General features: G+C 40.4%; 1 protein-coding gene across 7 annotated transcripts in view; it reads right to left on the reverse strand.

Annotated features, from left to right (window-relative positions):
• The window catches only part of LOC138691812 (zinc finger protein 234-like), an 82989-nt gene that overhangs the window by 14550 nt on the left and 45160 nt on the right, over positions 1-23279 (reverse strand). For 3 of the 7 annotated variants that reach the window (XM_069814269.1, XM_069814266.1, XM_069814267.1), the window contains 2 exons: positions 6022-6137; positions 979-1119 (listed from right to left, as the gene is read on the reverse strand). The exons of 1 other annotated variant lie outside the window; for it this stretch is intronic. In XM_069814269.1, the coding sequence (XP_069670370.1) occupies positions 979-1119; positions 6022-6137 (257 nt within the window). Of the gene's footprint in view, positions 1-978; positions 1120-6021; positions 6138-20335; positions 20742-23279 lie in introns of those variants that run through there. 3 more of the 7 variants (XM_069814268.1, XR_011329969.1, XR_011329967.1) reach the window with 3 other exon arrangements.

Raw genomic sequence — 23279 nt, forward strand, 5'->3', positions numbered from 1 at the left:
AACGCGAGCAGTCTTCGACAGTGAGTTAGTTAGTCTTCAGGCTTCAAATATTGGAGCAAGGTGAACCTAAGTTCGACGTGCAGTGAACTTGAGTGAGTCCGTAACTGTGGCAGTACCCAGGGGAGTGCAACGTATCAGGAGGTCTTGGGTTCGACGTGCAAGGAACCGCATCTGGAGGGCTGGGTTCGACGTGCAGGGAACTGCATCTGGAAGGCTTGGGTTCAAATGTTTAAATGTTATGTTTTATTTAACGACGCTCGCAACTGCAGAGGTTAATCAGCGTCGCCGGTGTGCCGGAATATTGCCCCGCAGGAGTTCTTTTACATGCCAGTAAACCTACTGACATGAGCCTGACATGGCGAATCCCTGACCTCATCTCGCCAAATACCATTTCGCTATTATCAATCTAATCGATGCAAAATAACGTAGTAGTTGATACAATGTCGTTAAATAACTAAGTAAAAAAAGGTATAAAATAAAATTTAAAATCATATAGGGCTCACGGAACCCCGGAACATACTTTGAGAAATGCTGCTCTATGGCAATTCAGCAGTTGTCCAAACTGAACGAAGAGTGGCCTAGTGTGTAGGTCTACATAAATTTTAGGAAATCTCCATCAGAGATAGTCTAATTGCGATAGTGGTAACCACGATTACAGTATCCAGTATTATAAACAGTAAAAACCCCTGCACTGGCATAGGATAATGTTTTCCGCACATGTAATATGCTGCTGTGCCACACGCTGCAGCTGCCGTGCCGGTCTGAGCAGACCTAAGAGGCGTGGCTATAAGCACTAGGGAGCTCTCGGTTCAGGACGTGAGACACGGGCAGTACGATTATTTTGCCAAAAATTCTTTAAAACATTAACAACAAACATTTCATCAATAGAAAATATTGGACAAAAGAGGAAGCAAAAATATTCAGAAATTTATAATAGCTAAGATATATGACAAAATGCATAGAGGAAGAGCCACTAACCTCTGCTTCACACTTCACCACAGGTAGTAAGTCAAAAAGCACTTGCCCTTCCTCAACTTTAATCTCTGATATGAGATCATAGCTGTCATCCACGTATTCAGTTTTCACGTTTGTCATGAGCTGATCTGATGAATATCCTTCCTGGAAAACAAAGACACATAAAACATGAGGCAATTAAGTCAACTGTTTTGAAGATGATCTCAAGTGTAACAGACATCACTCTGATTCTGAATTGCAGAGCATGGCTGTAACTTCTAACACAAGAGGCTAATTATAATAAAAATTAGTAGATTATTTGCAAATGATTCTTTTATATTAAAAAAAAAATGGAAAACACGCTGATGCTTTTTTTATACAAAGAAGACCTCGATCAGTTTAATCACTTATTTATTTATGGCTTTTAAGGAACCAGGAGGTTCATTGCCACGCTCACATAAGCCCGCCATCGCTATCCTGAGCAAGAGTAGTTCAGTCTCTACCATCATATCCCACCTACCTCAAATCCATTTTAATATTTTCCTCCCATCTATGTCTTGGCCTTCCCAAAGGTCTTATTTCTTCTGGCCTCCCAACTATTATTATTATTATTAAATATCCGAGGAAAAGAACCCTAATTCACCAAGCGGTATGGTAGGGTTTTAGTTTTTGTTATATGGTATACTACTTATCTATACTACTTATTTTTACACAGATAATGGTGAAATATGTATGTATAGTCTTTTAAAGATAAAGTTTAGCAAGTCTATAAATTGTCTGTAGCAACAAGGTTTTTTGATTACTTCACATAGTGGAGTCCTGCATTCGGTGTCGCAGTCCAAAAGATGTCTTTATTTAAAATCTCTTTGCTTCAACAATAGGACAGTCAAATAGAAGGTGTTTCACACTGTGAAGGTCTTTGCGGCAGGAGCATGTAGAGTCAATGTCTGCTGGAATGTTGAATCTGTCGAAGTAAGTTTCAAATTTCCCATGTCCTGAAAGAAACTGCGTTGTTACGAAAGTAGGTTTGAAGTGATGGCTTTTGAGTCGGTCGTGGATTATTGGGAAGTAGGTGTCTCTTGTTAGTGATCTGGTTGAGCATGTCGTCCATCTAGTATTCCAGTTTTAATGAGTCTGTTGTCGTCCCAACTAACACACTATATGAGTTTCTGGATTCACCCATATGTGCTACATGTTCTGCCCATCTCAAACGCCTGAATGTAATGTTCCTAATTATGTCAGGTGGAGAATAAAATGCATGCAGTTCTGCATTGTGTGCAGGGTTGCCAGATGTCCCGATTTGGAGGTACATGTCCCGATTTTCATATAAAAATCCCGAGTCCCGTTTCCATTCGAGATGGGATGCAAAAGATCCCTCCTTTAGAAAATTAACATCACTTGTATAATTTTATCGTCACACAGTAACTATTTTCTTCTAGGCCTAAATAATTACTTACTTACTGGCTTTTAAGGAACCTGGAGGTTCATTGCCGCCCTCACATAATCCCGCCATTGGTACCTATCCTGAGCAAGATTAATCCATTCTCTATCATCATATCCCACCTCCCTCAAATCCATTTTTATATTATCTTCCCATCTACGTCTCGCCCTCCCTAAAGGTCTTTTTCCCTCCGGCCTTCCAACAAACACTCTATATGCATTTCAGGATTCGCCCATATGTGCTACATGCCCTGCCCATCTCAAACGTCTGGATTTAATGTTCCTAATTATGTCAGGTGAAGAATACAATGCGTGCAGTTCTGTGTTGTGTAACTTTCTCCATTCTCCTGTAACTTCATCCCTCTTAGCCCCAAATATTTTCCTAAGCACCTTATTCTCAAACACCCTTAATCTCTGTTCCTCTCTCAAAGTGAGTGTCCAAGTTTCACAACCATACAGAATAACTGGTAATATAATTGTTTTATAAATTCTAGCTTTCAGATTTTTCGACAGGAGACTGGATGATAAAAGTTTCTCAACCGAATAATAACAGGCATTTCCCATATTTATTCTGTGTTTAATTTCTTCCGAGTGTCATTTATATTTGCTACTGTTGCTCCCAGATATTTGAACTTCTCCATCTCTTCAAAACATAAATTTCCAATTTTTATATTTCCATTTCGTACAATATTCTCGTCACGAGACATAATCATATACTTTGTCTTTTCGGGATTTACTTCCAAACCTATATCTTTACTTGCCTCCAGTAAAATTCCCGTGTTTTTCCTAATCGTTTGTGGATTTTCTCCTAAGAAACTTAAATTAATTTTCTTAACAATGTAGGTTTACACATTGGAAAAAAAAAACAATATTTTGGCAAGTGTAAGGTTTTTGAGAGCGAATGTATACTGTAGGCTTTGTTAAATGATGGGTTTGGTCTGTAGGTCTAATATGCCAAGTCACAAAGTAAATATGAATTTAGGTATCAATAAATGATATGTCATTATAATCAATTAATAAACATTGATATTTAATATTTTCTCACATGTGATGCCATCTTTCAGAATTTATGCTTTACAATAATTAATAGTAAACAACTGGGGAATCTATGAGACAGAACTACTACAATTAAATCATTATGTTAACATTTTGGCATAACATATTATTAGCACAAGCTCTTCAGAAAGACGCCAGAGAAACGTGATATAACTTACAGCCAGATAAATACAGTAGAACTTCGTTATAACGACATCCAAGTGACCTTGAAAATTATGTTGTTATAAACGAGTGTCGTAGTAGCCGAGATTCATGTTATCAGTCTAGTGATGTGGAAAATGAAAAATAACAAACTTAATTAGGCTTATTTTAGATTTATGTATTCACTTTTAAGCATACCATGAACACAATAAAATACATGTACAATTATAAATACATTATTCTGTATTAAAACTGTTTGTTCATTACTCACCAGACTTATTTACTGAGGAGTGAAGTAATCAGTCATTTGACTCTGTTGTCTCCTACTTGCCCAATATACACTTTCTAAATTAAATTCTACGAGTATGTTCATTATTTCAGTTGCAATTTCACTGTTCCTTCTCCTAGCTTCATATTCCCACCTCTAGCTTCATAGAAATGTTCACAATTCTAATGGCTTCTAAAATGTCACTCACTTCTTTTAGTGGCCATACTGCGTTAAAATGCGTGCACTTAGTGAAAACTTCCTGTCGAAACTGATTTAATACCGCATGAATTCGGGCAGGTTACAATGCGATGGGGAATCTGTCTGCATTCCAGAGGTCTGTGATAGAAGGGAAAAGTAAAGGATCTGCCAGATTTCAGCAAAATATTTCATAAAATACTTTGGCTCTTACAAAATTGTATTCCAAACTGAGGTTGAAAATGACGTTATATGCTAGGTAGACGCATATACGTTTGTCATACTAAGCAAGGTAGGAAAGCATATGTCTTATGGGGAATTAGTTGGGACCACAGAATATTTGACGTTATAGGTGAGGTATCGCACAAAACGAGGTATTTTTTTATACTTGGAAACTTGTACCTACAATATATTTTTATATGAAAATTAGAATTTTCAGATTGATTTTAGTTTCTTGAACTGCATATAAAGGTTTTTTTTTTCTGTACAGTCATGTAGCACATATGGACAAATCCAGAAATGGATAGAGAGCGTTGTTTGGGAGGCTGGAAGGAAAAAGATCTTTGGGGAGGCCGAGACATAGATGAAGGTTAATATTAAAATGGATTTGACAGAGATGGGCTATGATGCTAGGGACTGGATTAATCTTACTCAGAACAAGGACCGATGGTGGGCTTATGTAAGGGCGGCAATGAACTTCCGGATTCCTTAAAAGCCACAGGTAAGTCATGAAAATGTCAACTCTGCCCACATTCATATCACTTTTTCTTTAAGACAAAACGTAAGTACTGTATATGATGGAAAAAAGATGTCCCTCCTAGGTAGATCTAAAATCTGGCATGCCTGATCGTGTGACTTTCTCCATTCTCTTGTAACTTTATCCCTCTTAGCTCCAAATATTGTCCTAAGCACATTATTCTCAAACACCTTTAACCTCTGCTCCTCTCTCAAAATAAGAGTCCAAGTTTCACAACCATACAAAAGTCATATAATTGTTTTATAAATTGTAACTTTCAGCTGTTTTGGGAGTAGACGGGATGATAAAGTTATTATTATTATTATTATTATTATTATTATTATTATTATTATTGTTGTGTTAAATTATATTGTGCATTCTTATTGTATTGTGTATAAAATTGTAGGCCTATTGTGTATTGTATAATTGTATTGTGTATTGTAAATTTATTGTGTATTGCTGATCATTTCTTTATTGTGTATTGTTTATATTGTGTATACCACTGCCACCGGGTGCATGCCCACTTGCAGTGTAAATAAATACATACATACAAAATCTTCTCAACCGAATACCACGCATTTACCATATTTATTCTTCGTTTAATTTCCTCCGGAGTATCATTTATATTTGTCACTGTTGCTCCAAGATATATGAATTTTTCCACCTCTCCAAGGGATAAATTTCTAATTTTTATATTTCGTACAATATTCTGGTCACGAGACATAATCATATACTTTGTCTTTTCGGGATTTACTTCCAAACCTATCCCATCACTTGAATCAAGTAAAATTCCCGTGTTTTCCCTAATAGTTTGTGGATTTTCTCCTAACATAGTCATGTCAACAGCATAAACAAGGAGCTGATGTAACCCGTTCAATTCCAAACCCTGTTATCCTGAACTTTTCTAATGGCATATTCCAGAGCAAAGTTAAAAAGTAAAGGTGATTTCCTTGCTTTAGCCCGCAGTGAATTGGAGGGTGATAGTGTATCTCCTTGCTTTAGCCCGCAGTGAATTGGAAAAACATCTAACAAAATCTGGCCTATATGGACTCTGCTGTACGTTCCATCGAGACACATTTTAATTAATCGACAGTTTAATCACAGGCTTAAGAAAAATAAAATACTGAAACAGTAAACGCAAATAAAGAGGCGCACAATTGAAAATGTATGGATTTAGAGCGTTTATAGACAAACAAATAAACAAAACACATTGTAAAATTCTTCAGATTACCTCTGTTAAACCCTTATTCTCTTCTATTTTATATGTGTTGTTATATGCCTGTAAGCCCAAAGGGTTAACTTCAGGTTCCATCTTGATCCAATTCTTGACAGCCAAAAGAAGAGGTCCTGTAATTAACGTTGATTTAGTGAAATTGACCTCGTGAGAAACATTAAAAAGTTGGTAAGGTTACATTATCTTAAATATGTGAAGATGTCGGAAACAAGTAATCTGTAATTAAAAAATAAGAAAAAAATGCACTAATTTCAGTTGTCTTACACAAAACAGATAATTATCTAGGAACGGAGATCTTTATTTCAGCCACTAGGGTTATCGCGGAAAGTGGAGATTTGGGTGCGGAGAAAGCTAAGTCGTTAATTATTCTTTACTAATGAAAAAGAAAGTTCTTTTAATCTTGCACTAATTTTCTCTCTCTTTCTCTCTCTCTCTCTCTCTCTCTCTCTCTTTTTACCTTTTATTCTATGATACATTTTATACCATACATTCAATTTCACAAATTACACTTATCTTCGATCTGATCAGTATTAGACCTGCTTCCAGTGTGATTTCCTATTTACCAGTCCACGATCATTTCTACTAAGGTAAGAGAATAACTTAGAAAGCAGCTGCCTATATATTACCATATTATATTGCTTTTTGTAATATAGTCGGCAATATAAAATACAAATGACAGGAAACTAACAATGATTTGCATTTAGTACATGTTTTTCGTTAGCACTTCGTGTTCATTTTCTTTTACAAATTATAATTTAGGACATACCACTATATAAGGTGACCAAATGTCCGAATTTCGCCGAACATGTCCTGCTTTTTTAGTATTTTGTGGGTGTCCGTCCAGCTTTTTACGATAAAGCCAAAATGTCCTGCTTTCTGCCTTAAATAACATTTGAATTGAATTTAACGGTGTGGGGGGGGGGGCTTATAGGCTTTGACGTCAGGTTTACTACGCTGCCATCTAGTTGTTACATAAGGAGTCACGTTTCCCATTTGAATTGCATTAGCGACTGTACTGCCATCTCGTGTTCATTTATGGCGGACGGGTGGCGGTTCTGGTGGTTGTTCTCTTCAAAGACAAAGTGCTGCCGATTTTAACATAGCGATGAGTTATCTGTTACATGTATGATCTAGGCTTTGACATAAGCAACCCTCTCTCAGCATCACATCAGTGCAGTGGAGGGGTAAAGGCAAGCATTCACTACATTGTATCGCACTCATCGGACGAATCGCACGTATCGGAAAAAAAGACTATCTTTGCTGTAATTGTTACGTAACCGCGTTCACTACATCGTATCGGACGCATCGCCTCTCGGCAAATCCGTCCACGTTTCTCGGATGGGCAACTTTTCCGATGCGTGCGATCATGGCCTTCTTTAATAAATCAATTTTAATTGGTCAACTGTTTCTATTATGTTGTGTCATGTTCAGTGTCGCGCCAAAATGGCAGACGGAAAACATATTTCGCGTGCAGAAAATTGCGAACAATTATATAATTTGAGGCGTTCCTATTACAGTAATCAAGTCGTTTCTTGCAAATATATTATGTAACCAATATTTCTTTCGTTTCTTCCTCTTCAATTAAGACGCATGAAGCAATTACAAATTCTTATTCGCTAACAGACCTAATTAATAGACCTAACATCAACTCCTCTGTTTTCAGCAATGTCAATATCGTACGACATCATGTTTTAAACAGCTGATAGGGGAATCCGATGAGGTGATGAGGTGGAGCCGTTACAGTGAAGGCACTGCACTTAAAATATCCGTTGCGCATTCATACCATACGATGTAGTGAACACTTACCTTAATACGTCACGCACGATTTCTCCTCATTTACATCCTTGACGTAACACTTCCTTCTTATCATGTCGCTGTACACTCGTCTTAAAAGCACTACACACTACACATGAATACTTCAGTCATTACTCGATTTAACTACATATAATTGCCGGTCACGTGGGAGATGCTTGTCCATGTTTATGTGTTCGAAAATTGCTTGAAAACAGGGATCGGGGAGATCGCGTTCAGTACGGAAAATGTATTCAAATCGATTTGAATAGGCCCACTCCATGAGAACGTGTTTTATTTGTTTCTCTTCCCCTCCTATGCACGTGCACGTATACTACTAGACCTGTATAACATCTCTCTAGAAAAGTTCTTTGCAAATAACTTTACTGATTAGAAAATGATCAAGAGATTAAGACGTTATAAATTGGTAAACATTATATTTGAAATTAGAGAGGATTGTACTAAGTTATAACTTAAATTTATTAGAAACATAATAGGAATGAATGAAAATGAGTGCATGCAATTGAATTCATTGAAGTGGAATTGATGTTGATTATGTAATTAGATTGACAAATGTGTTTAAACAAGTATAGGCTGACAAGCTAATGCGCAAAGTTAGATACTGTCCTACATATAAGCATAAAATGTATCGATTCAGCTATTCAGTTTGTTACTTATTGTCTGCTAACCTCAATGCGATATTTATTACATGAAATAGTTAAGTATTATGTAAACGAGGGCCTAAAATTTAAATATAAATATGTCTGATGTAAAAGATAATTGGAAGAATATTGCAGCAGGGACGATTTATATACACTTGTTTATTATAGAATTAAAAAAGAGAATTTCAAACGTATCAAGTAAATAAGTTTGGATGTTTAGAATAAATGATATGGTGAAAACTTGCACTAAAACTAGAAGAGTAAGTTAAACCAACATAAATTGAACAGTTATATGATAGAAAATTTGTTATTAAATTGTATATTTATTGCGTACAATCACTATTTGAGTATATACCATTTTTAATTATTAAGTTTATGTACTTTTGAACTATTAACTAATAAATAAGATGAATGTTACTTATGCCCCGCCCACTATAGGAACTGCACTTGAACTGCCAACACAGAAAACAAAAAATCACACTCAATCGCTTTCACCTTCATCTTGACGGGATAATAAAAGCCTAAACTAACCTAACCTAACCTAAGTGCGTCGGTGTCTATTCCAAAATCGGCGGAAGTCGCTCAATGCTCAGTGGGCGGTGGATACTCTACATTGACCTTAAATAATACTCAAATAATAAAATATAACATGTCTGTGCACGTGTCTGATATCTTCCTTATGACGCAACACACAGCTCGATAATTAACCAAACAAGCAAGGACAAGGGCCAAGTTCGTTGCATCGAGCTTTAATTTTAAAACATATGTTCACGTATGTAGTTTAAATCAGTATTATATCTTGAAAATAAAAGATTGCTGTAATTATTTGTTTTATCGATACCGTTGTTGTTGACGTTCCACTGTGACATGCGATGTTTAATATAGGTAACGAATATAAGTAACATAACATGGCCGCTTCTAACCATAAGATTAAAAAGAAAGTGCACAGATCACAGAGGAAAGTGCGCTAAAGTGAAAAGTGAGGTAAGAAAGAGGAAAAGATTAACTATCACAGAGGAAAAGATTAACTATCACTTAATGAGTAGGCCCTACACAGCCAATGAAATATGGCGATTCTCTACGCCAAGGATGTGCAAAACTCGTTGCGAATGAAACAAATTAATTTTACGCAACGTAAACAGTTCCGGAGAATGAGGGGTAGTGAAAGCATAGCAGGGTGGAAGTCACACAGGAAGATGTGGAGAAATAGAGGATAGGAACGGTATCGATAAAGTAAACACACAAATATTACATAAATAGATATAATCCGATAAACTGTTGCCAAGGCGAACTGTCATGGCGGACGCGCGCAAGGCTACTACGTAAATCAAATTAAGCATGTATGCATGGGAGCCAACCGTTGCTTACGGAGCCAACACTACACTCCTTAGCGATAGCGATGAGAGAAAAGCTGCCATCATGTATTTGAAAAGGTAATAAGTTGTAACTGTATTAAATCGTGGACGTAGTTTACAGACAGAACACCAGAGTCGCAATGTCACTATGCTTTCAGCTCAAGATACCCGTACGGCAAAGAACTGTACAACAAACAAATTATTACCCGGGTTCGAACCCCGAATAAATGCAAATCCAAAAAATTTGTATGAGTATGACAGATATACAAATTGTTGCAAAACCAGATCATATAATCTCCAATGACAGGAAAGGAAATACACTGAGAGCACATAGAGTGGACTGAGATGACAGAATGGACTGAGAGAACAGAGAGTGGACCGAGATCACATAGAGTGGACTGAGTGGACATAGAGCACATAGAGTGGACTTAGAGCACATAGAGTGGACTGAGAGGACATAGAGTGGACTTAGATTACAGAGAGTAGGCTGAGAGTACAGAGAGTGGAATGAGAGGACATAGAATGGACTTAAAGCACACAGAGTGGACAAAGAGGACAGAGAGTAGACTGAGAGGACATTGAGTGGACTTAGTGCACATAGAGTGGACTTGGACGACAGAGAGTGGACTGAGAGGACAGAGAGTGGACTGAGAGGACAGAGAGTGGACTGAGAGGACATAGAGTGGACTTAGAGGACAGTAAGTTGACTGAGAGTGGACTGACAGGACAGAGAGTGGACTGAGAGCACATAGAGTGGACTGAAAGGATACAGAGTGGACTAAGAGGACATAGAGAGGACATAGAGTGGATTGAGAGGACATAGAGTGGTCTAAGGGGACATAGAGTGGACTAAGAGGACATAGAGTGGACTGAGAAGACGGAGTGGACTAAGAGGACATAGAGTGGACTGAGAAGACAGGGAGTGGACTGAGAGGACATAGAGTGGACTGAGAAGACAGGGAGTGGACTGAGAAGACAGGGAGTGGACTGAGAAGACAGGGAGTGCACTGAGAGTACATAGAGTGGACTGAGAGGACAGGGTGTGGACTGAGAAGACAGGGAGTGGACTGAGAGGACATAGAGTGGACTGAGAAGACAGTGAGTGGACTGAGAGGACACAGAGTGGACTGAGAAGACAGGGAGTGAACTGAGAGGACTTATAGTGGACTGAGAGAACATAGTAGACTGAAAATACAGGGAGTGGACTAAAAGGACATAGAGTGGATTGAGAAGACATGGAGTGGACTGAGAGTACATAGAGTGGAATGAGAAGACAGAGAGTGGACTGAGAGGACATAGAGTGGACTGAGAAGAGAGGGAGTGGACTGAGAGGACACAGAGTTGACTGAGAAGACAGGGAGTGGACTGAGAGGACATAGAGTGGACTGAGAAGACATGGAGTGGACTGAGAGGACATAGATTGGACTGAGAAGACAGGGAGTGGACTGAGAAGACATAGAGTGGACTGAGAACACAGGGAGTGGACTAAGAGGGCATAGAGTGGACTGAGAAGACAGCGACTGGACTGAGAGGACATAGGGTGGACTGACAGAATACAGAGTGGACTGAGAAGACATAGAGTGGACTCAGAGGACATAGAGTGGACTGAGAAGTCAGGGCGTGGACTAAGAGGACATAGAGTGGACTGAGAGGACATAGAGTGGACTAAGAGGTCAGGGAGTAGACTGAGAGGACATTGAGTTGACTGAGAAGACAGGGAGTGGACTGAGAGGACTTAGAGTGGACTGAGAAGACAGGGAGTGGTCTGAGTGGACAGAGAGGACATAGAGTGGACTGAGAAGACAGAGAATGGACTAAGAGGACATAGAGTGCACTGAGAGGACATAGCGTGGACTGAGAGGACATAGATTGGACTGAGAACACAGAGAGGGGACTGAGAGGACATAGAGTGGACTGAGAAGACAGGGAGTGGACTCAGAGGACACAGAGTGGACTCAGAAGACAGGGAGTGGTCTGAGAGGACATAGAGTGGACTGAGAAGACAGGGAGTGGTCTGAGAGGACATAGAGTGGACTGAGAATACATGGAGTGGACTAAGAGGACGTAGAGTGGACTGAGAAGACAGGGAGTGGACTGAAAGGACATGGAGTGGACTGAGAAAACAGGGAGTGGACTGAGAGGACATAGAGTCGAATGAGAAGACAAGGAGTGGACTGAGAGGACTAAGAGTGGACCGAGAGGACAGGGAGTAAAATAAGAGGACATTGAGTGGACTGAGAAGACAGGGAGTGGACTGAGAGGACATAGAGTGGACTGAGAAGACAGGGAGTGGACTGAGAGGACATAGAGTGTACTGAGAGGACAGAGTGGACTGAGAAGACAGGGAGTGGACTGAGAGGACATAGAGTGGACTGAGAGGTTAGGGAGTGGACTAAGAGGACATGGAGTGGACTGGGAAGACAGGGAGTGGACTGAGTGGACATAGAGTGGACGAAGAGGACATAGAGTGGACTGAGAAGACAGGGATTGGACTGAGAGTACATATAGTGGACTGAGAAGACAGGGAGTGGACTGAGAGAACATAGATCGGACTGAGAACACAGGGAGTAGACTGAGATAACATTGAGTGGACTGAGAAGACAGGGAGTGGACTCAGAGGACATAGAGTGGACTGAGAAAACAGGGAGTGGACTGAGAGGACATAGAGTGGACTGAGAAGACAGGGAGTGGACTGAGAGGACATAGAGTGGACTGAGAAGACGGAGTTGACTAAGAAAACATAGAGGGGACTGAGAAGACAGGGAGTGGACTGAGAGGACATAGAGTGGACTGAGAAGACAGGGAGTGGACTAAGAGGATATAGAGTGGACTGAGAAGACAGGGAGTGGACTGAGAGGACATAGAGTGGACTGAGAGGATATAGAGTGGACTGAGAAGACAGGGAGTGGACTGAGAAGACGGAGTTGACTAAGAAAACATAGAGGGGACTGAGAAGACAGGGAGTGGACTGAGAGGACATAGAGTGGACTGAGGGGATATAGAGTGGAGTGAGAAGACAGGGAGTGGACTAAGAGGATATAGAGTGGACTGAGAAGACAGGGAGTGGACTAAGAGGACATAGAGTGGACTGAGAGGACATGGAGTGGACTCAGAAGACAGGGAGTGGACTGATAGGACATAGAGTGGACTGAGAAGACAGGGAGTGGACTGAGAGGACATAGAGTGGAGTGAGAGGACATATAGTGTACTGAGAAGACGGAGTGGACTCAGTGGACATAGAGTGGACTGAGAGGACCTAGAGTGGACTGAGAAGACAGGGAGTGGACTGAGACGAATTAGAGTGGACTGAGAAAACAGGGAGTGGACGAAGAGGACATAGAGTGGACTGAGAAGACAGGGAGTGGACCGAGAGGACATAGAGTTGTCTGAGAAGACAGGGAGTGGTCTAAGGGTACATAGAGTGGACTGAGAAGACAGGGATTTGACTGAGAGGACATAGAGTGGACTGAGAGGACATAGAGTGGACTGACAACACAGGGAGAGGACTGAGAGGACATGGAGTGGACTGAGAACACAGGGAGTGTACTGAGAGGACATACTGTGGACTGAGAAGACAGGGAGTGGACTCAGAGAACACAGAGTGGACTGAGAAGCCTGGGAGTGGACTGAGAGGACATAGAGTGTACTGAGAAGACAGGGAGTGGACTGAGAGGACATAGAGTGGACTGAGAAGCAGGGAGTGGACTGAGAGGACATAGAGTGGACTGAGAAGCCATTGCGTGGACTGAGAAGAGAGGAAGTAGACTGAGAGGACACAGAGTGGACTAAGAGGACATAGAGAGGACTGAGAAGACATAGAGTGGACAAAGAGGACATAGAGTGGACTGAGAGGACAGAGAGTGGACTAAGAGTACATAGAGTGGACTGAGAATACATGGAGTGGACTGAGAGGACATAGATTGGACTGAGAAGACATAGAGTAGACTGAGAAGACATATAGTGGACTGAGAAGACAGGGAGTGGACAGAGAGGACATTAGAGTGGACTGAGAGGACAGGGAGTGGACAGAGAGGACAAAGAGTGGACTGAGAGGACAGAGTGGACTGAGAACACAGGGAGTGGACTAAGAGGGCATAGATTGGACTGAGAAGACAGCGAATGAACTTGGACTGAGAACACATGGAGTGGACTCAGAGGACATAGAGTGGACTGAGAAGTCAGGGCGTGGACTGAGAGGTCAGGGAGTAGACAGAGAGGACATTGAGTGGACTGAGAAGACAGGGAGTGGACTGAGAGGACTTAGAGTGGACTGAGAAGACGGGAAGTGGACTGAGAGGACATAGATTGGACTTAGAACACAGGGAGGGGACTGAGAGGACATAGAGTGGACTGAGAAGACAGGGAGTTGACTCAGAGGACATAGAGTGGACTCAGAAGACAGGGAGTGGACTGAGAGGACATAGAGTGGACTGAGAAGACAGGGAGTGGACTGAGAGGACATAGAGTGGACTGAGAAGACAGGGAGTGGTCTGAGAGGACATAGAATGGACTGAGAGGACATAGAGTGGACTGAGAGGACATAGAGTGGACTGAGAAGACAGGGAGTGGACTAAGAGGACATAGAGTGGACTGAGAAGACAGGGAGTGGACCGAGAGGACATAGAGTGGACTGAGAAAACAGGAAGTGGACTGAGAGGACATAGAGTCGACTGAGAAGACATGGAGTGGACTGAGAGGACATAGAGTGGACTGAGAAGAGAGGGAGTGGACCGAGAGGACATAGAGTGGACTGAGAAAACAGGGAGTGGACTGAGAGGACATAGAGTCGACTGAGAAGACAGGGAGTGGACTGAGGGGACGTAGAGTGGACTGAGAAGACAGGGAGTGGACTGAGAAGACATATAGTAGACAAAGAGGACATAGAGTGGACTGAGAGGACAGGGTGTGGACTAGGAAGACAGGGAGTGGACTGAGAGGACATAGAGTGGACTCAGAAGACAGGGAGTGGACTGATAGGACATAGAGTAGACTGAGAAGTCAGGGAGTGGACTGAGAAGACAGGGAGTGGACATAGAGTGGACTGAGAAGACAGGGAGTGGACTAAGAGGACATAGAGTGGACTGAGAAGACAGGGAGTGGACTGAGAGGACATAGAGTGGACTCAGAAGACGGAGTTGACTAAGAAAACATAGAGTGGACTGAGAAGACAGGGAGGGGAGTGACAGGACATAGAGTGGACTGAGAAAACAGGGAGTGGATAGAAGAAGAGAATTGCAGATAGAAGATATCATTTCCAGGATAAAAAACTATGAGATAAAATGTTTGGAATATGTGGAAAGAATGACTCAAGATCGATTTCCAATAGTATTATTGAATTATTATCCCAAGGGCAGAAGAGATCAAGGACTTCCATGTAAACGATGAAGAGATCAATTTTAATTAACATTGAATAATACAGTAGCGTGCAAATTAATCCGAACACGACATATTTTTACATTTTCTGTCATTGTTGGCCTCACAGCTGCTCATACCCCTTTAATTGACATCTGTAGTACGTGTAATTCCATTGTTGAAGGTCTGTCGTCATTATTTTTTTAATAATATGTGACATTTTGCCTGTCGTTTTGTACTTATAAGCATTTCAGTTGTGTTGAAGACTTAATACTGCAATCCTTTGTACATTCTGTCGTCTTCACAAATGGATACAACTCCACGAAAACGGTCTAAAATTATAACATTAGCAGAGCATTCTTCTATAACACAGAGGCAAATTGCTGCAGAATGTCACATCGGTTTGGCTACTGTTAATTCGATCATAAAAGGATACAGGGAGACTGGATCCATCACACCCCAGAAGAAAGAAAACTGTGGCCGGAAAAGGAAGACTTCAGCTGCAGATGATCGTTTAATTGTCAGGAAAAGTAAATTAAATCCTAGACTAACTGCTGTCGACTTAACCCGCGAGTTAATGGCTACCACTGGGGCGAATATTCACGTCACAACAGTGCGGCGTAGGCTTTTGGAAGCTGGACGAAGGGCTCGTAAAAGCCTATTAAGAAGCAACTGCTAACCCCTGTTATTTGCAAAAAAACGCTTAATGTGGGAAAAATTACATCAACACTGGACAGTGAATGACTGGAAGAATGTACTTTTTTCCGATGAGTCTCATTTCGAGGTCCATAGCGACCGTGTTTCTTATGTACAGAAAGGATCCGAATAAGTAACAGCAGCTCATCTCCAACAAGCACCCAATTCCCCCCCTAAAGTAATGTTTAGGGGTTGTTTTACACATGAAGGGCCTGGAGCATTAATACCTATCAAGGGAATGATGAATTCTGACAAATATATATTCACTTATTGGAAACCAGAATCGTACCCCAGCTGCAAAAATCATTTCCAGATGGCAGAGGTGTGTTCCAACAAGACCTGGCACCATGCCATACGTCTCGAAAAACTACAGGATTCTTCAACAAGAAGAATATTCAGGTTCTCCCCTGGCCAGGCAACTCACCCGACATCAACCCCATTGAGAATGTGTGGTCAATTTGCAAAAGAAGAATGCAAAAATGGATTGTTCTACAAAGGAGAAGATGATTTCTGCCCTCATTGGTGTATGGTTTCGCGATGAAGAAATGAAGAACATTTGTGGGAAATTAGTGGAATCCATTTCAAATCGTCTCAGAGCTGTTATTAGGAACAAGGGAGGCCACACAGATTACTGAGGTATGTCTTAGATCCTTTTTTTTTTTTTATCCCGTTTGAGTGTTTTTGCGTAAGTAATTACGTTGTTCGGATTAATTTGCACGCTACTGTATTTTAGTATTTTAAGCTATAAATTTTAATATTTTATAAAAACTCAACACAATTATAATACATCACTTTAATATTTCACTTAAGCACAATACTTGAAGCCGGAACAGGCCAAAGGCCTAAGTGATGCTGTTGATGATGATGATGAAAATAAATAAAATAAATTCATTGTCTTCTATTCATCCCTGCAGTTTGTACCTATAATGGTGAAACACCCGATAAAATGTACGTAACAATTTTCCTCTAACAAGCATTCTCACAGAGGCAGATAAAATAGTTAATTTTTTTTCTTCCACCATGCTAATGTCAAAACAAATCCTTATACATATCCTTGCCATTCGAGCGCAATTACGAAGGTCGTCCAGAAAGTAAAATTGCCTTGGGCCGATTACAGAAAGAAAACACAATTTCATGGAAAGATTTATTGGAACAGATACAGATATTGTTGAGCTATTTCTCAAGTGGAATGTAGACATACAGAGTGGCACACGAAATGTCATACCATTTATTTTACACGTAACACCTATTGATTTGTATTAAAGTTTTACAAATTATACAGAATTAATAATTAGGGTTTGGAATTTTATCTCTAATGTAGAACATGTTCCATATGACCACCGTTTTGCCTCACAACCTCTTGCAAACGAACCCTTACATTCGTCACTACTTTTCGTCACAAGTCTTCAGATAGCGCACGGCACAACTCCACTAGAAGGACTCTGAGCTGCACCACATTTTCTGACCTCCTTTGGTACACTTTCTCTTTTAGAAATCCACATAAAAAGAAATCGCACGGATTAATGTCCGGGCTATGAGGCAGCCAGATTTTGCCGCACCCATGTCGATGTGACTTCACACGAAGATCAAACATCTCGTGCAGGTAATCCAGAACAGTGTTTGCAGTGTGTGGACGGGCTCCATCCTGCATGAACCACTGAGTTTCCATAGGGAGACCTTTTGCCATGAGAAGGGGGATAAAACTGCTTTCCAACATGGTTTTGTATCGAGCTTGGTTGACAGTTTCATCGAAGAAAATTGGACCAATGATTCCGTGAATTGAAACTGCGGCCCATACAGAAACTTTTGCCCCAAACATTTCTTTTTCATGGAGCATGCGAGGAGGTTCCCTAGCCCATAATGGAACGTTTTGTTTACTCACAACACAGAATAACTTTCACCTTGTGTTAAACAGTCAATCGCCCGTTGTCCACCATTTCATAAATTGATGTTTGTGCTCGTAGCTATGGATACATCCAAACTGTGATGCTACCTATCGGATTTTCCATGAATTTTGGCATCCATTAGCGCAGTTAGAAACATCGAAATAACAATATTAAAATTTGTATGTGATAATTAAATGGTATGACATTTCATGTGCCACCCTGTACATCATACTGTGAGATGAACGGAGAGCTGCAGACAGCTGGTTCTGATACAAGGTGGCAGACTTCTACGACAAAATTTGATCCCACAGTATGACAGATGTTTAAATTCCGGTAGGAAATGCGTTGAAAAAGAGCTAAAAGGAAAGACAATGAACATAAAAATTTCACTCAAATTAACTACCTTAATTGCAGAATTACTGCATGTCCTTCTTCTTCTGATTGACGGGTGTAAATTTCAACTCTAGCATTAGGCACAAATGGCCCATTGTACATTCCATGAGCTGGAAATCAATCCAGAAGACAGCGACGTGACACCAGCCTAGCCATACTACTGGGATTAATTTAGTGAATTCCTCAGGAAATAATAAATGCTTCCATAGTTCACAATGTCTGATTTGGCTTAGACTGATCAAACAAGCAAAATGTGAGGTGATGACTCAACTCCCATCCTACATTTCCTAAAAGTTGGGTCATCATTCAGGCCCAATACGAGTGTTTATTTAAATATATTTAGATACATCAGGACACAGACGGCACAGCGAAGCTATAAAACAACTTGACATTTCCCTCGTTAAATTAAGTACAGTACATATTCCTTTCAGTTCTTGAGTAAAAACCCTTGGCATTCACACGGATAATCTCAAATGGGACACGCAAATGACAGAAACCTGCAGAAATGTATATTTTGTTATCCATGTATGGTCATCTTCCCTAACTTGACATTTCCCTCGTTAAAGTAAGAACAGTACATAATCCTTTCAGTTCTTCAGTAAAAAATCTTGGCATTCACAAGGGTAATAATCTCAACTGGGACATGCAAATTACAGAAACCTGCAGAAAAGTATATTCTGTTATCCATATGTGTTCATCTTCCCTGTTTAAAAAAAGTCTCTTGTGCAGACATTTGTATTGTCCTATTTTGACTATGCCGACATTTTACGGACTGACCTTTCCAGTGACAACAAAACGAAACTTCAACGTGCTCATAATTTGTGTGTACGTTTTGTAAGCAATGTTCGTAAATATAATCATATTATCCCATCGAGGGAAGCAATAGGTTGGCTTAAACTAGATAAGAAAATAAATTTACATTCACTTCTCCTTCTCTTCGAAATCTTGAACACTTCTATTCCTTCATGCCTTTCGTCTCGCTTCAGTTACCTTTCTTCCCACCATAATCTGAACATACGTTCTCACCATGAAACAATACCATCTCATCGCAACTTCTCATACTCACCCTTTTTCACAATAGCTCTGCCAAGACTTTGGAGTTCGCTACCTGTTAGCATCATGGACTCTTGGAATAAAACTGAATTCATACGCAAACTTACTAGGCACATGGTCAGTAACTGAGACTCGTTCAGCCATGGCTTCTAGTAAATAGGTATATTATTCTATCGCAAAATATTTCAGTATCGGGTAATTTCATCACTATATAATTTTGCTGTCCCGCGCTGTGGTGTCGTGGTCTTAGGCATCCTGTTTAGGACCCGCATTACGGAATGCGCGCTGGTTCGAGTCCTCTTTTTTTTTTTTTTAGTAGGTTATTTTACGACGCTTTATCAACAGCTTTGGTTATTTAGCGTCTGAATGAGATGAAGGTGATAATGCCGGTGAAATGAGTCCAGGGTCCAGCACCGAAAGTTACCCAGCATTTGCTCATATTGGGTTGAGGGGAAACCCCGGGAAAAACCTCAACCAGGTAACTTGCCCCGACAGGGAATAGAACCCGGGCCACCTGGTTCCGCGGCCAGACGCGCTCACCGTTACTCCACAGGTGTGGACACGAGTCCTCATGGGGGAAGAAATTTTCTCATGAAATTTCGGCCAGTGTATGGGACTGGTGCCCACCCAGCATCGTGATGCACTGGGGGAGCTATGATAGGTAGCGAAATCCGGTTGTGAAAGCCCGTTAGGAGATCATCATGCTAACTACATGATACCTACATTCTGGTTGGATGATCGTCCACCTCTGCTTTGGCATGTGGGCGTGAGGCCAGCAGCCGGCTGGTCGGTTTAGGCCCTTCACGGGCTGTAGCACCACTGAGTATTTATATAATTTTGTTAGTCTAGGTTTAATTTGAACTTCAGAAAAAAAATTTTTCATTGTTCTCAACTTCTATAATAAACTGTCCAGCCTGTATTGATTAAGTAATATTTTAATGCTTCGATTTTTATTGCAATTGTAATTGTAAATTTAATATTAATTGTAATTGTATTCTTCGTAATGTAACTGTATTCCCTGGTAGAGGGGAAGAAGAAGGTCTGATGGCCTTATCTCTACCAGGTTAAATAAATAATAAATACTAAATACTAGATGCCAATGTCCAATGAAAAGCACAGTTACCCATCTTAGAATTATCCTCTCCAAGGCCGCGAGGTGTTTAGTTGAGGTAGGTTTTGGTTTTTTCAATAAGAAGTTCAGCCAGTTCCATGGCTGATGCAGATCTCCATGCTCCCAGTAACCCTACTACATGTCGTTACAAGAAATTTTTAATGTACATCACCATACTTCCTAAAAGGACATGTGTTAAAGCACATTGAACGCATCTAATTATCTTATGTCATACATATATTTACAGATATGTGAGGAACTTACATGAAATTACAAATCACAAGAAAACAAATCCGTATACAAACCAGAGGTAGTTTGAGCACCACATTCATTTCATTTAACTGTTGACAGGGCTTTTGACAATCCTCGACTTCAACTGTTTTGACTTCAATATGTGTTCAGTGGTTGAGGGGATAATCTGCAAGAAAAGATATCTGAATACGTGAAGCCTCCTTGCTGGGAGAAGTAGCAGGTTTTCCAATTGAATTCAATCGTGTACCAAGAGTTACCTCGCTAAAAATTCTAAGAGCATGGGTAGATAGATATACATGTCGACAATTTTTAAAAAATGGTTGGTGTAATGTGAATGAAATATGTGTAGTTGTAACATATTAAAATAAAGTTAAAATTTTCAAACCGATTCTTTTTATTCATAATATCGCAGGGTATGAACTGAAGGTAAAGTTATACTGTTAATCTTGGAATGTAGGCTTTCACGGCCGGCGTTGATAGGATGCGTATTTTCCGGGCTAGAGGGCCGTGGTCTGTCGGTGTTACAACCAAACGTTTCGTCCACTACTCTGGTGGACATCTTCAGTGGCGTGGTACACGTGTGCGGAGAGATATGCTGTGTGTATCAGGAACTGACATTGAGACTGGTAGCACGTCGATATTTAAGGTTACAAGTTACAGACCGGATCAGCAAGATACTACAACGACACAATGTGGAGACAATTTTCACTCCTACTAGGCAGACTCGTAACTGCTTGTCTGTCAAGGACAAACGTGACCGACTTTCATCAGCTGGAGTATATAGAATCCCGTGTTCCTGTGGGTCAGTGTACATAGGCACAACACAGCGTAGCTTCAAGACCCGAATCACCGAGCATAGAAGGAACTGCCGTCTAGGTCATGTGGACAAGTCAGCCGTAGCCGAGCATGCTTATAATGATGGGGATCACATCAGGTTCCAGGACACCGACATCCTAAGCAGTACGCCACACTTCTATGCCAGGTTACATCAGGAAGCTATTGAGATTCATAAACACAAAAACAATTTTAATCATAAGGAGGAAGGACTCAAGGTCAACAAAGCTTGGTATCCGGCCCTCAGAAGCACACATATCAAACCCTTTCTCCGACAATTAGACACTACCACAAACAATCAGAACACCGAAGCCACTAGTGCGGACCGCGGCGACAACGATAAGCAACAACAGCCCCACACCTTAAATATCGACGTGCTACCAGTCTCAATGCCAGTTCCTGATACACACAGCAGATCTCTCCGCACACGTGTATCACGCCACTGAAGATGTCCACCGGAGTAGTGGACGAAACGTTTGGTTGTAACACCGACAGAACACGGCCCTCTAGCCCAGAAAATACGCATCCTATACTGTTAATGTCCTAAGCTATGGTTCATCAGTAAGCAAACAACACTGCTCAATTAGCTCTGTATGTAAATAAATGGAGCTGGTTTCTTTACAACATTCAGCACAGGCTGCAGTGATCTGCGCTGGCGTTCATAGATCTGGACTGACTTGCCTTCAAATTGATTCGGTGAGTGGAAAAGGGGTAACATTCCAAAAAATGCTAAAATAAACTGAGATAGCAAAATTGTTCATATATCATAGTCCTACCCATTGAGCAGAAAAAGAGTAATATTGCTATCATCTTAATGCCAATGGCATGACCCCCGTTTTGCAGTTGAGTAGAAGAACGGTAACATTCCAGGAATGTTACTTTTATTCCACTCAATAGTGGAGCACTATTGTGATAGTTTTCATACGGTATGCTTGGAACGCTGACAAGCACTGTAATAATCGTTTAGTTTCTTAACTGTTTTAGTGCTTTGTTATTACAGATGTTCCAGGTTATGTTATCGTTCTTTTTTTAGTAGGTTATTTAGGATGCTGTATCAACATCTAGGTTATTTAGCATCTGAATGAGATGAAGGTGATAATGTCGGTGAAATGAGTCCAGGATCCAACACCGAAAGTTACCCAGCATTTGCTCATCTTGGGTTGAGGGAAAACTCCGGGAAAAAACCTCAACAAGGTAACTCGTCCCAACCGGGAATCAATCGCGGGCCACCTGGTTTTCCTGCCAGACACGCTAGCTGTTACTTCACAGGTGTGGACTGTTTGATTATCGGTATTCTGTCTGCAAGATTTGGAAAATAGTTTTCGAAGTTAGTGTCTCTGAGTAAAAAACAACAATGTTAGAAGAGGAAGATAATGAGCCAAGAAGAAAGAAAGGAAAGGTGAAGAAGAATACACATACAAAAGAAATGGAGAAAATATCTAGGAGTAGGGGAGAAGAGTTTATAACCTACGAAGATGTATTAGTCGAGACCAAAAAAACAACATTGTAACACCGTTTTTAAGATTGCTTCTTGTTCCACATTTGAAAAAAATGTATTTGTATACTTTTCTCGACAGTTACGCTATAAAGAAAACTTACTAATTGTTGAAAATATTTCTGTTCATTTTAACCAATATTCCATTTGACTGGAAAAAGAGTAACATTCCCAAACTTTAAACAATCAAATCTAAAAAAAACAATTTATATATTAACAAACAATTATAAAGGCTGAGATACTTGTAACTAGTAGTAAATGTGACCCATTATAAGTTTTGTGATTAAATTAAAAATAAAGTCACAAAACAGTTTTCTTTTATTATCTCGAAAGCACGATTTTGGAATGTTACCCCTTTTCCACTCACCGATTCAA

Source organism: Periplaneta americana, chromosome 16 (assembly GCF_040183065.1).
Source record: "Periplaneta americana isolate PAMFEO1 chromosome 16, P.americana_PAMFEO1_priV1, whole genome shotgun sequence".
Classification (NCBI taxonomy): Eukaryota; Metazoa; Arthropoda; class Insecta; order Blattodea; family Blattidae; genus Periplaneta; species Periplaneta americana.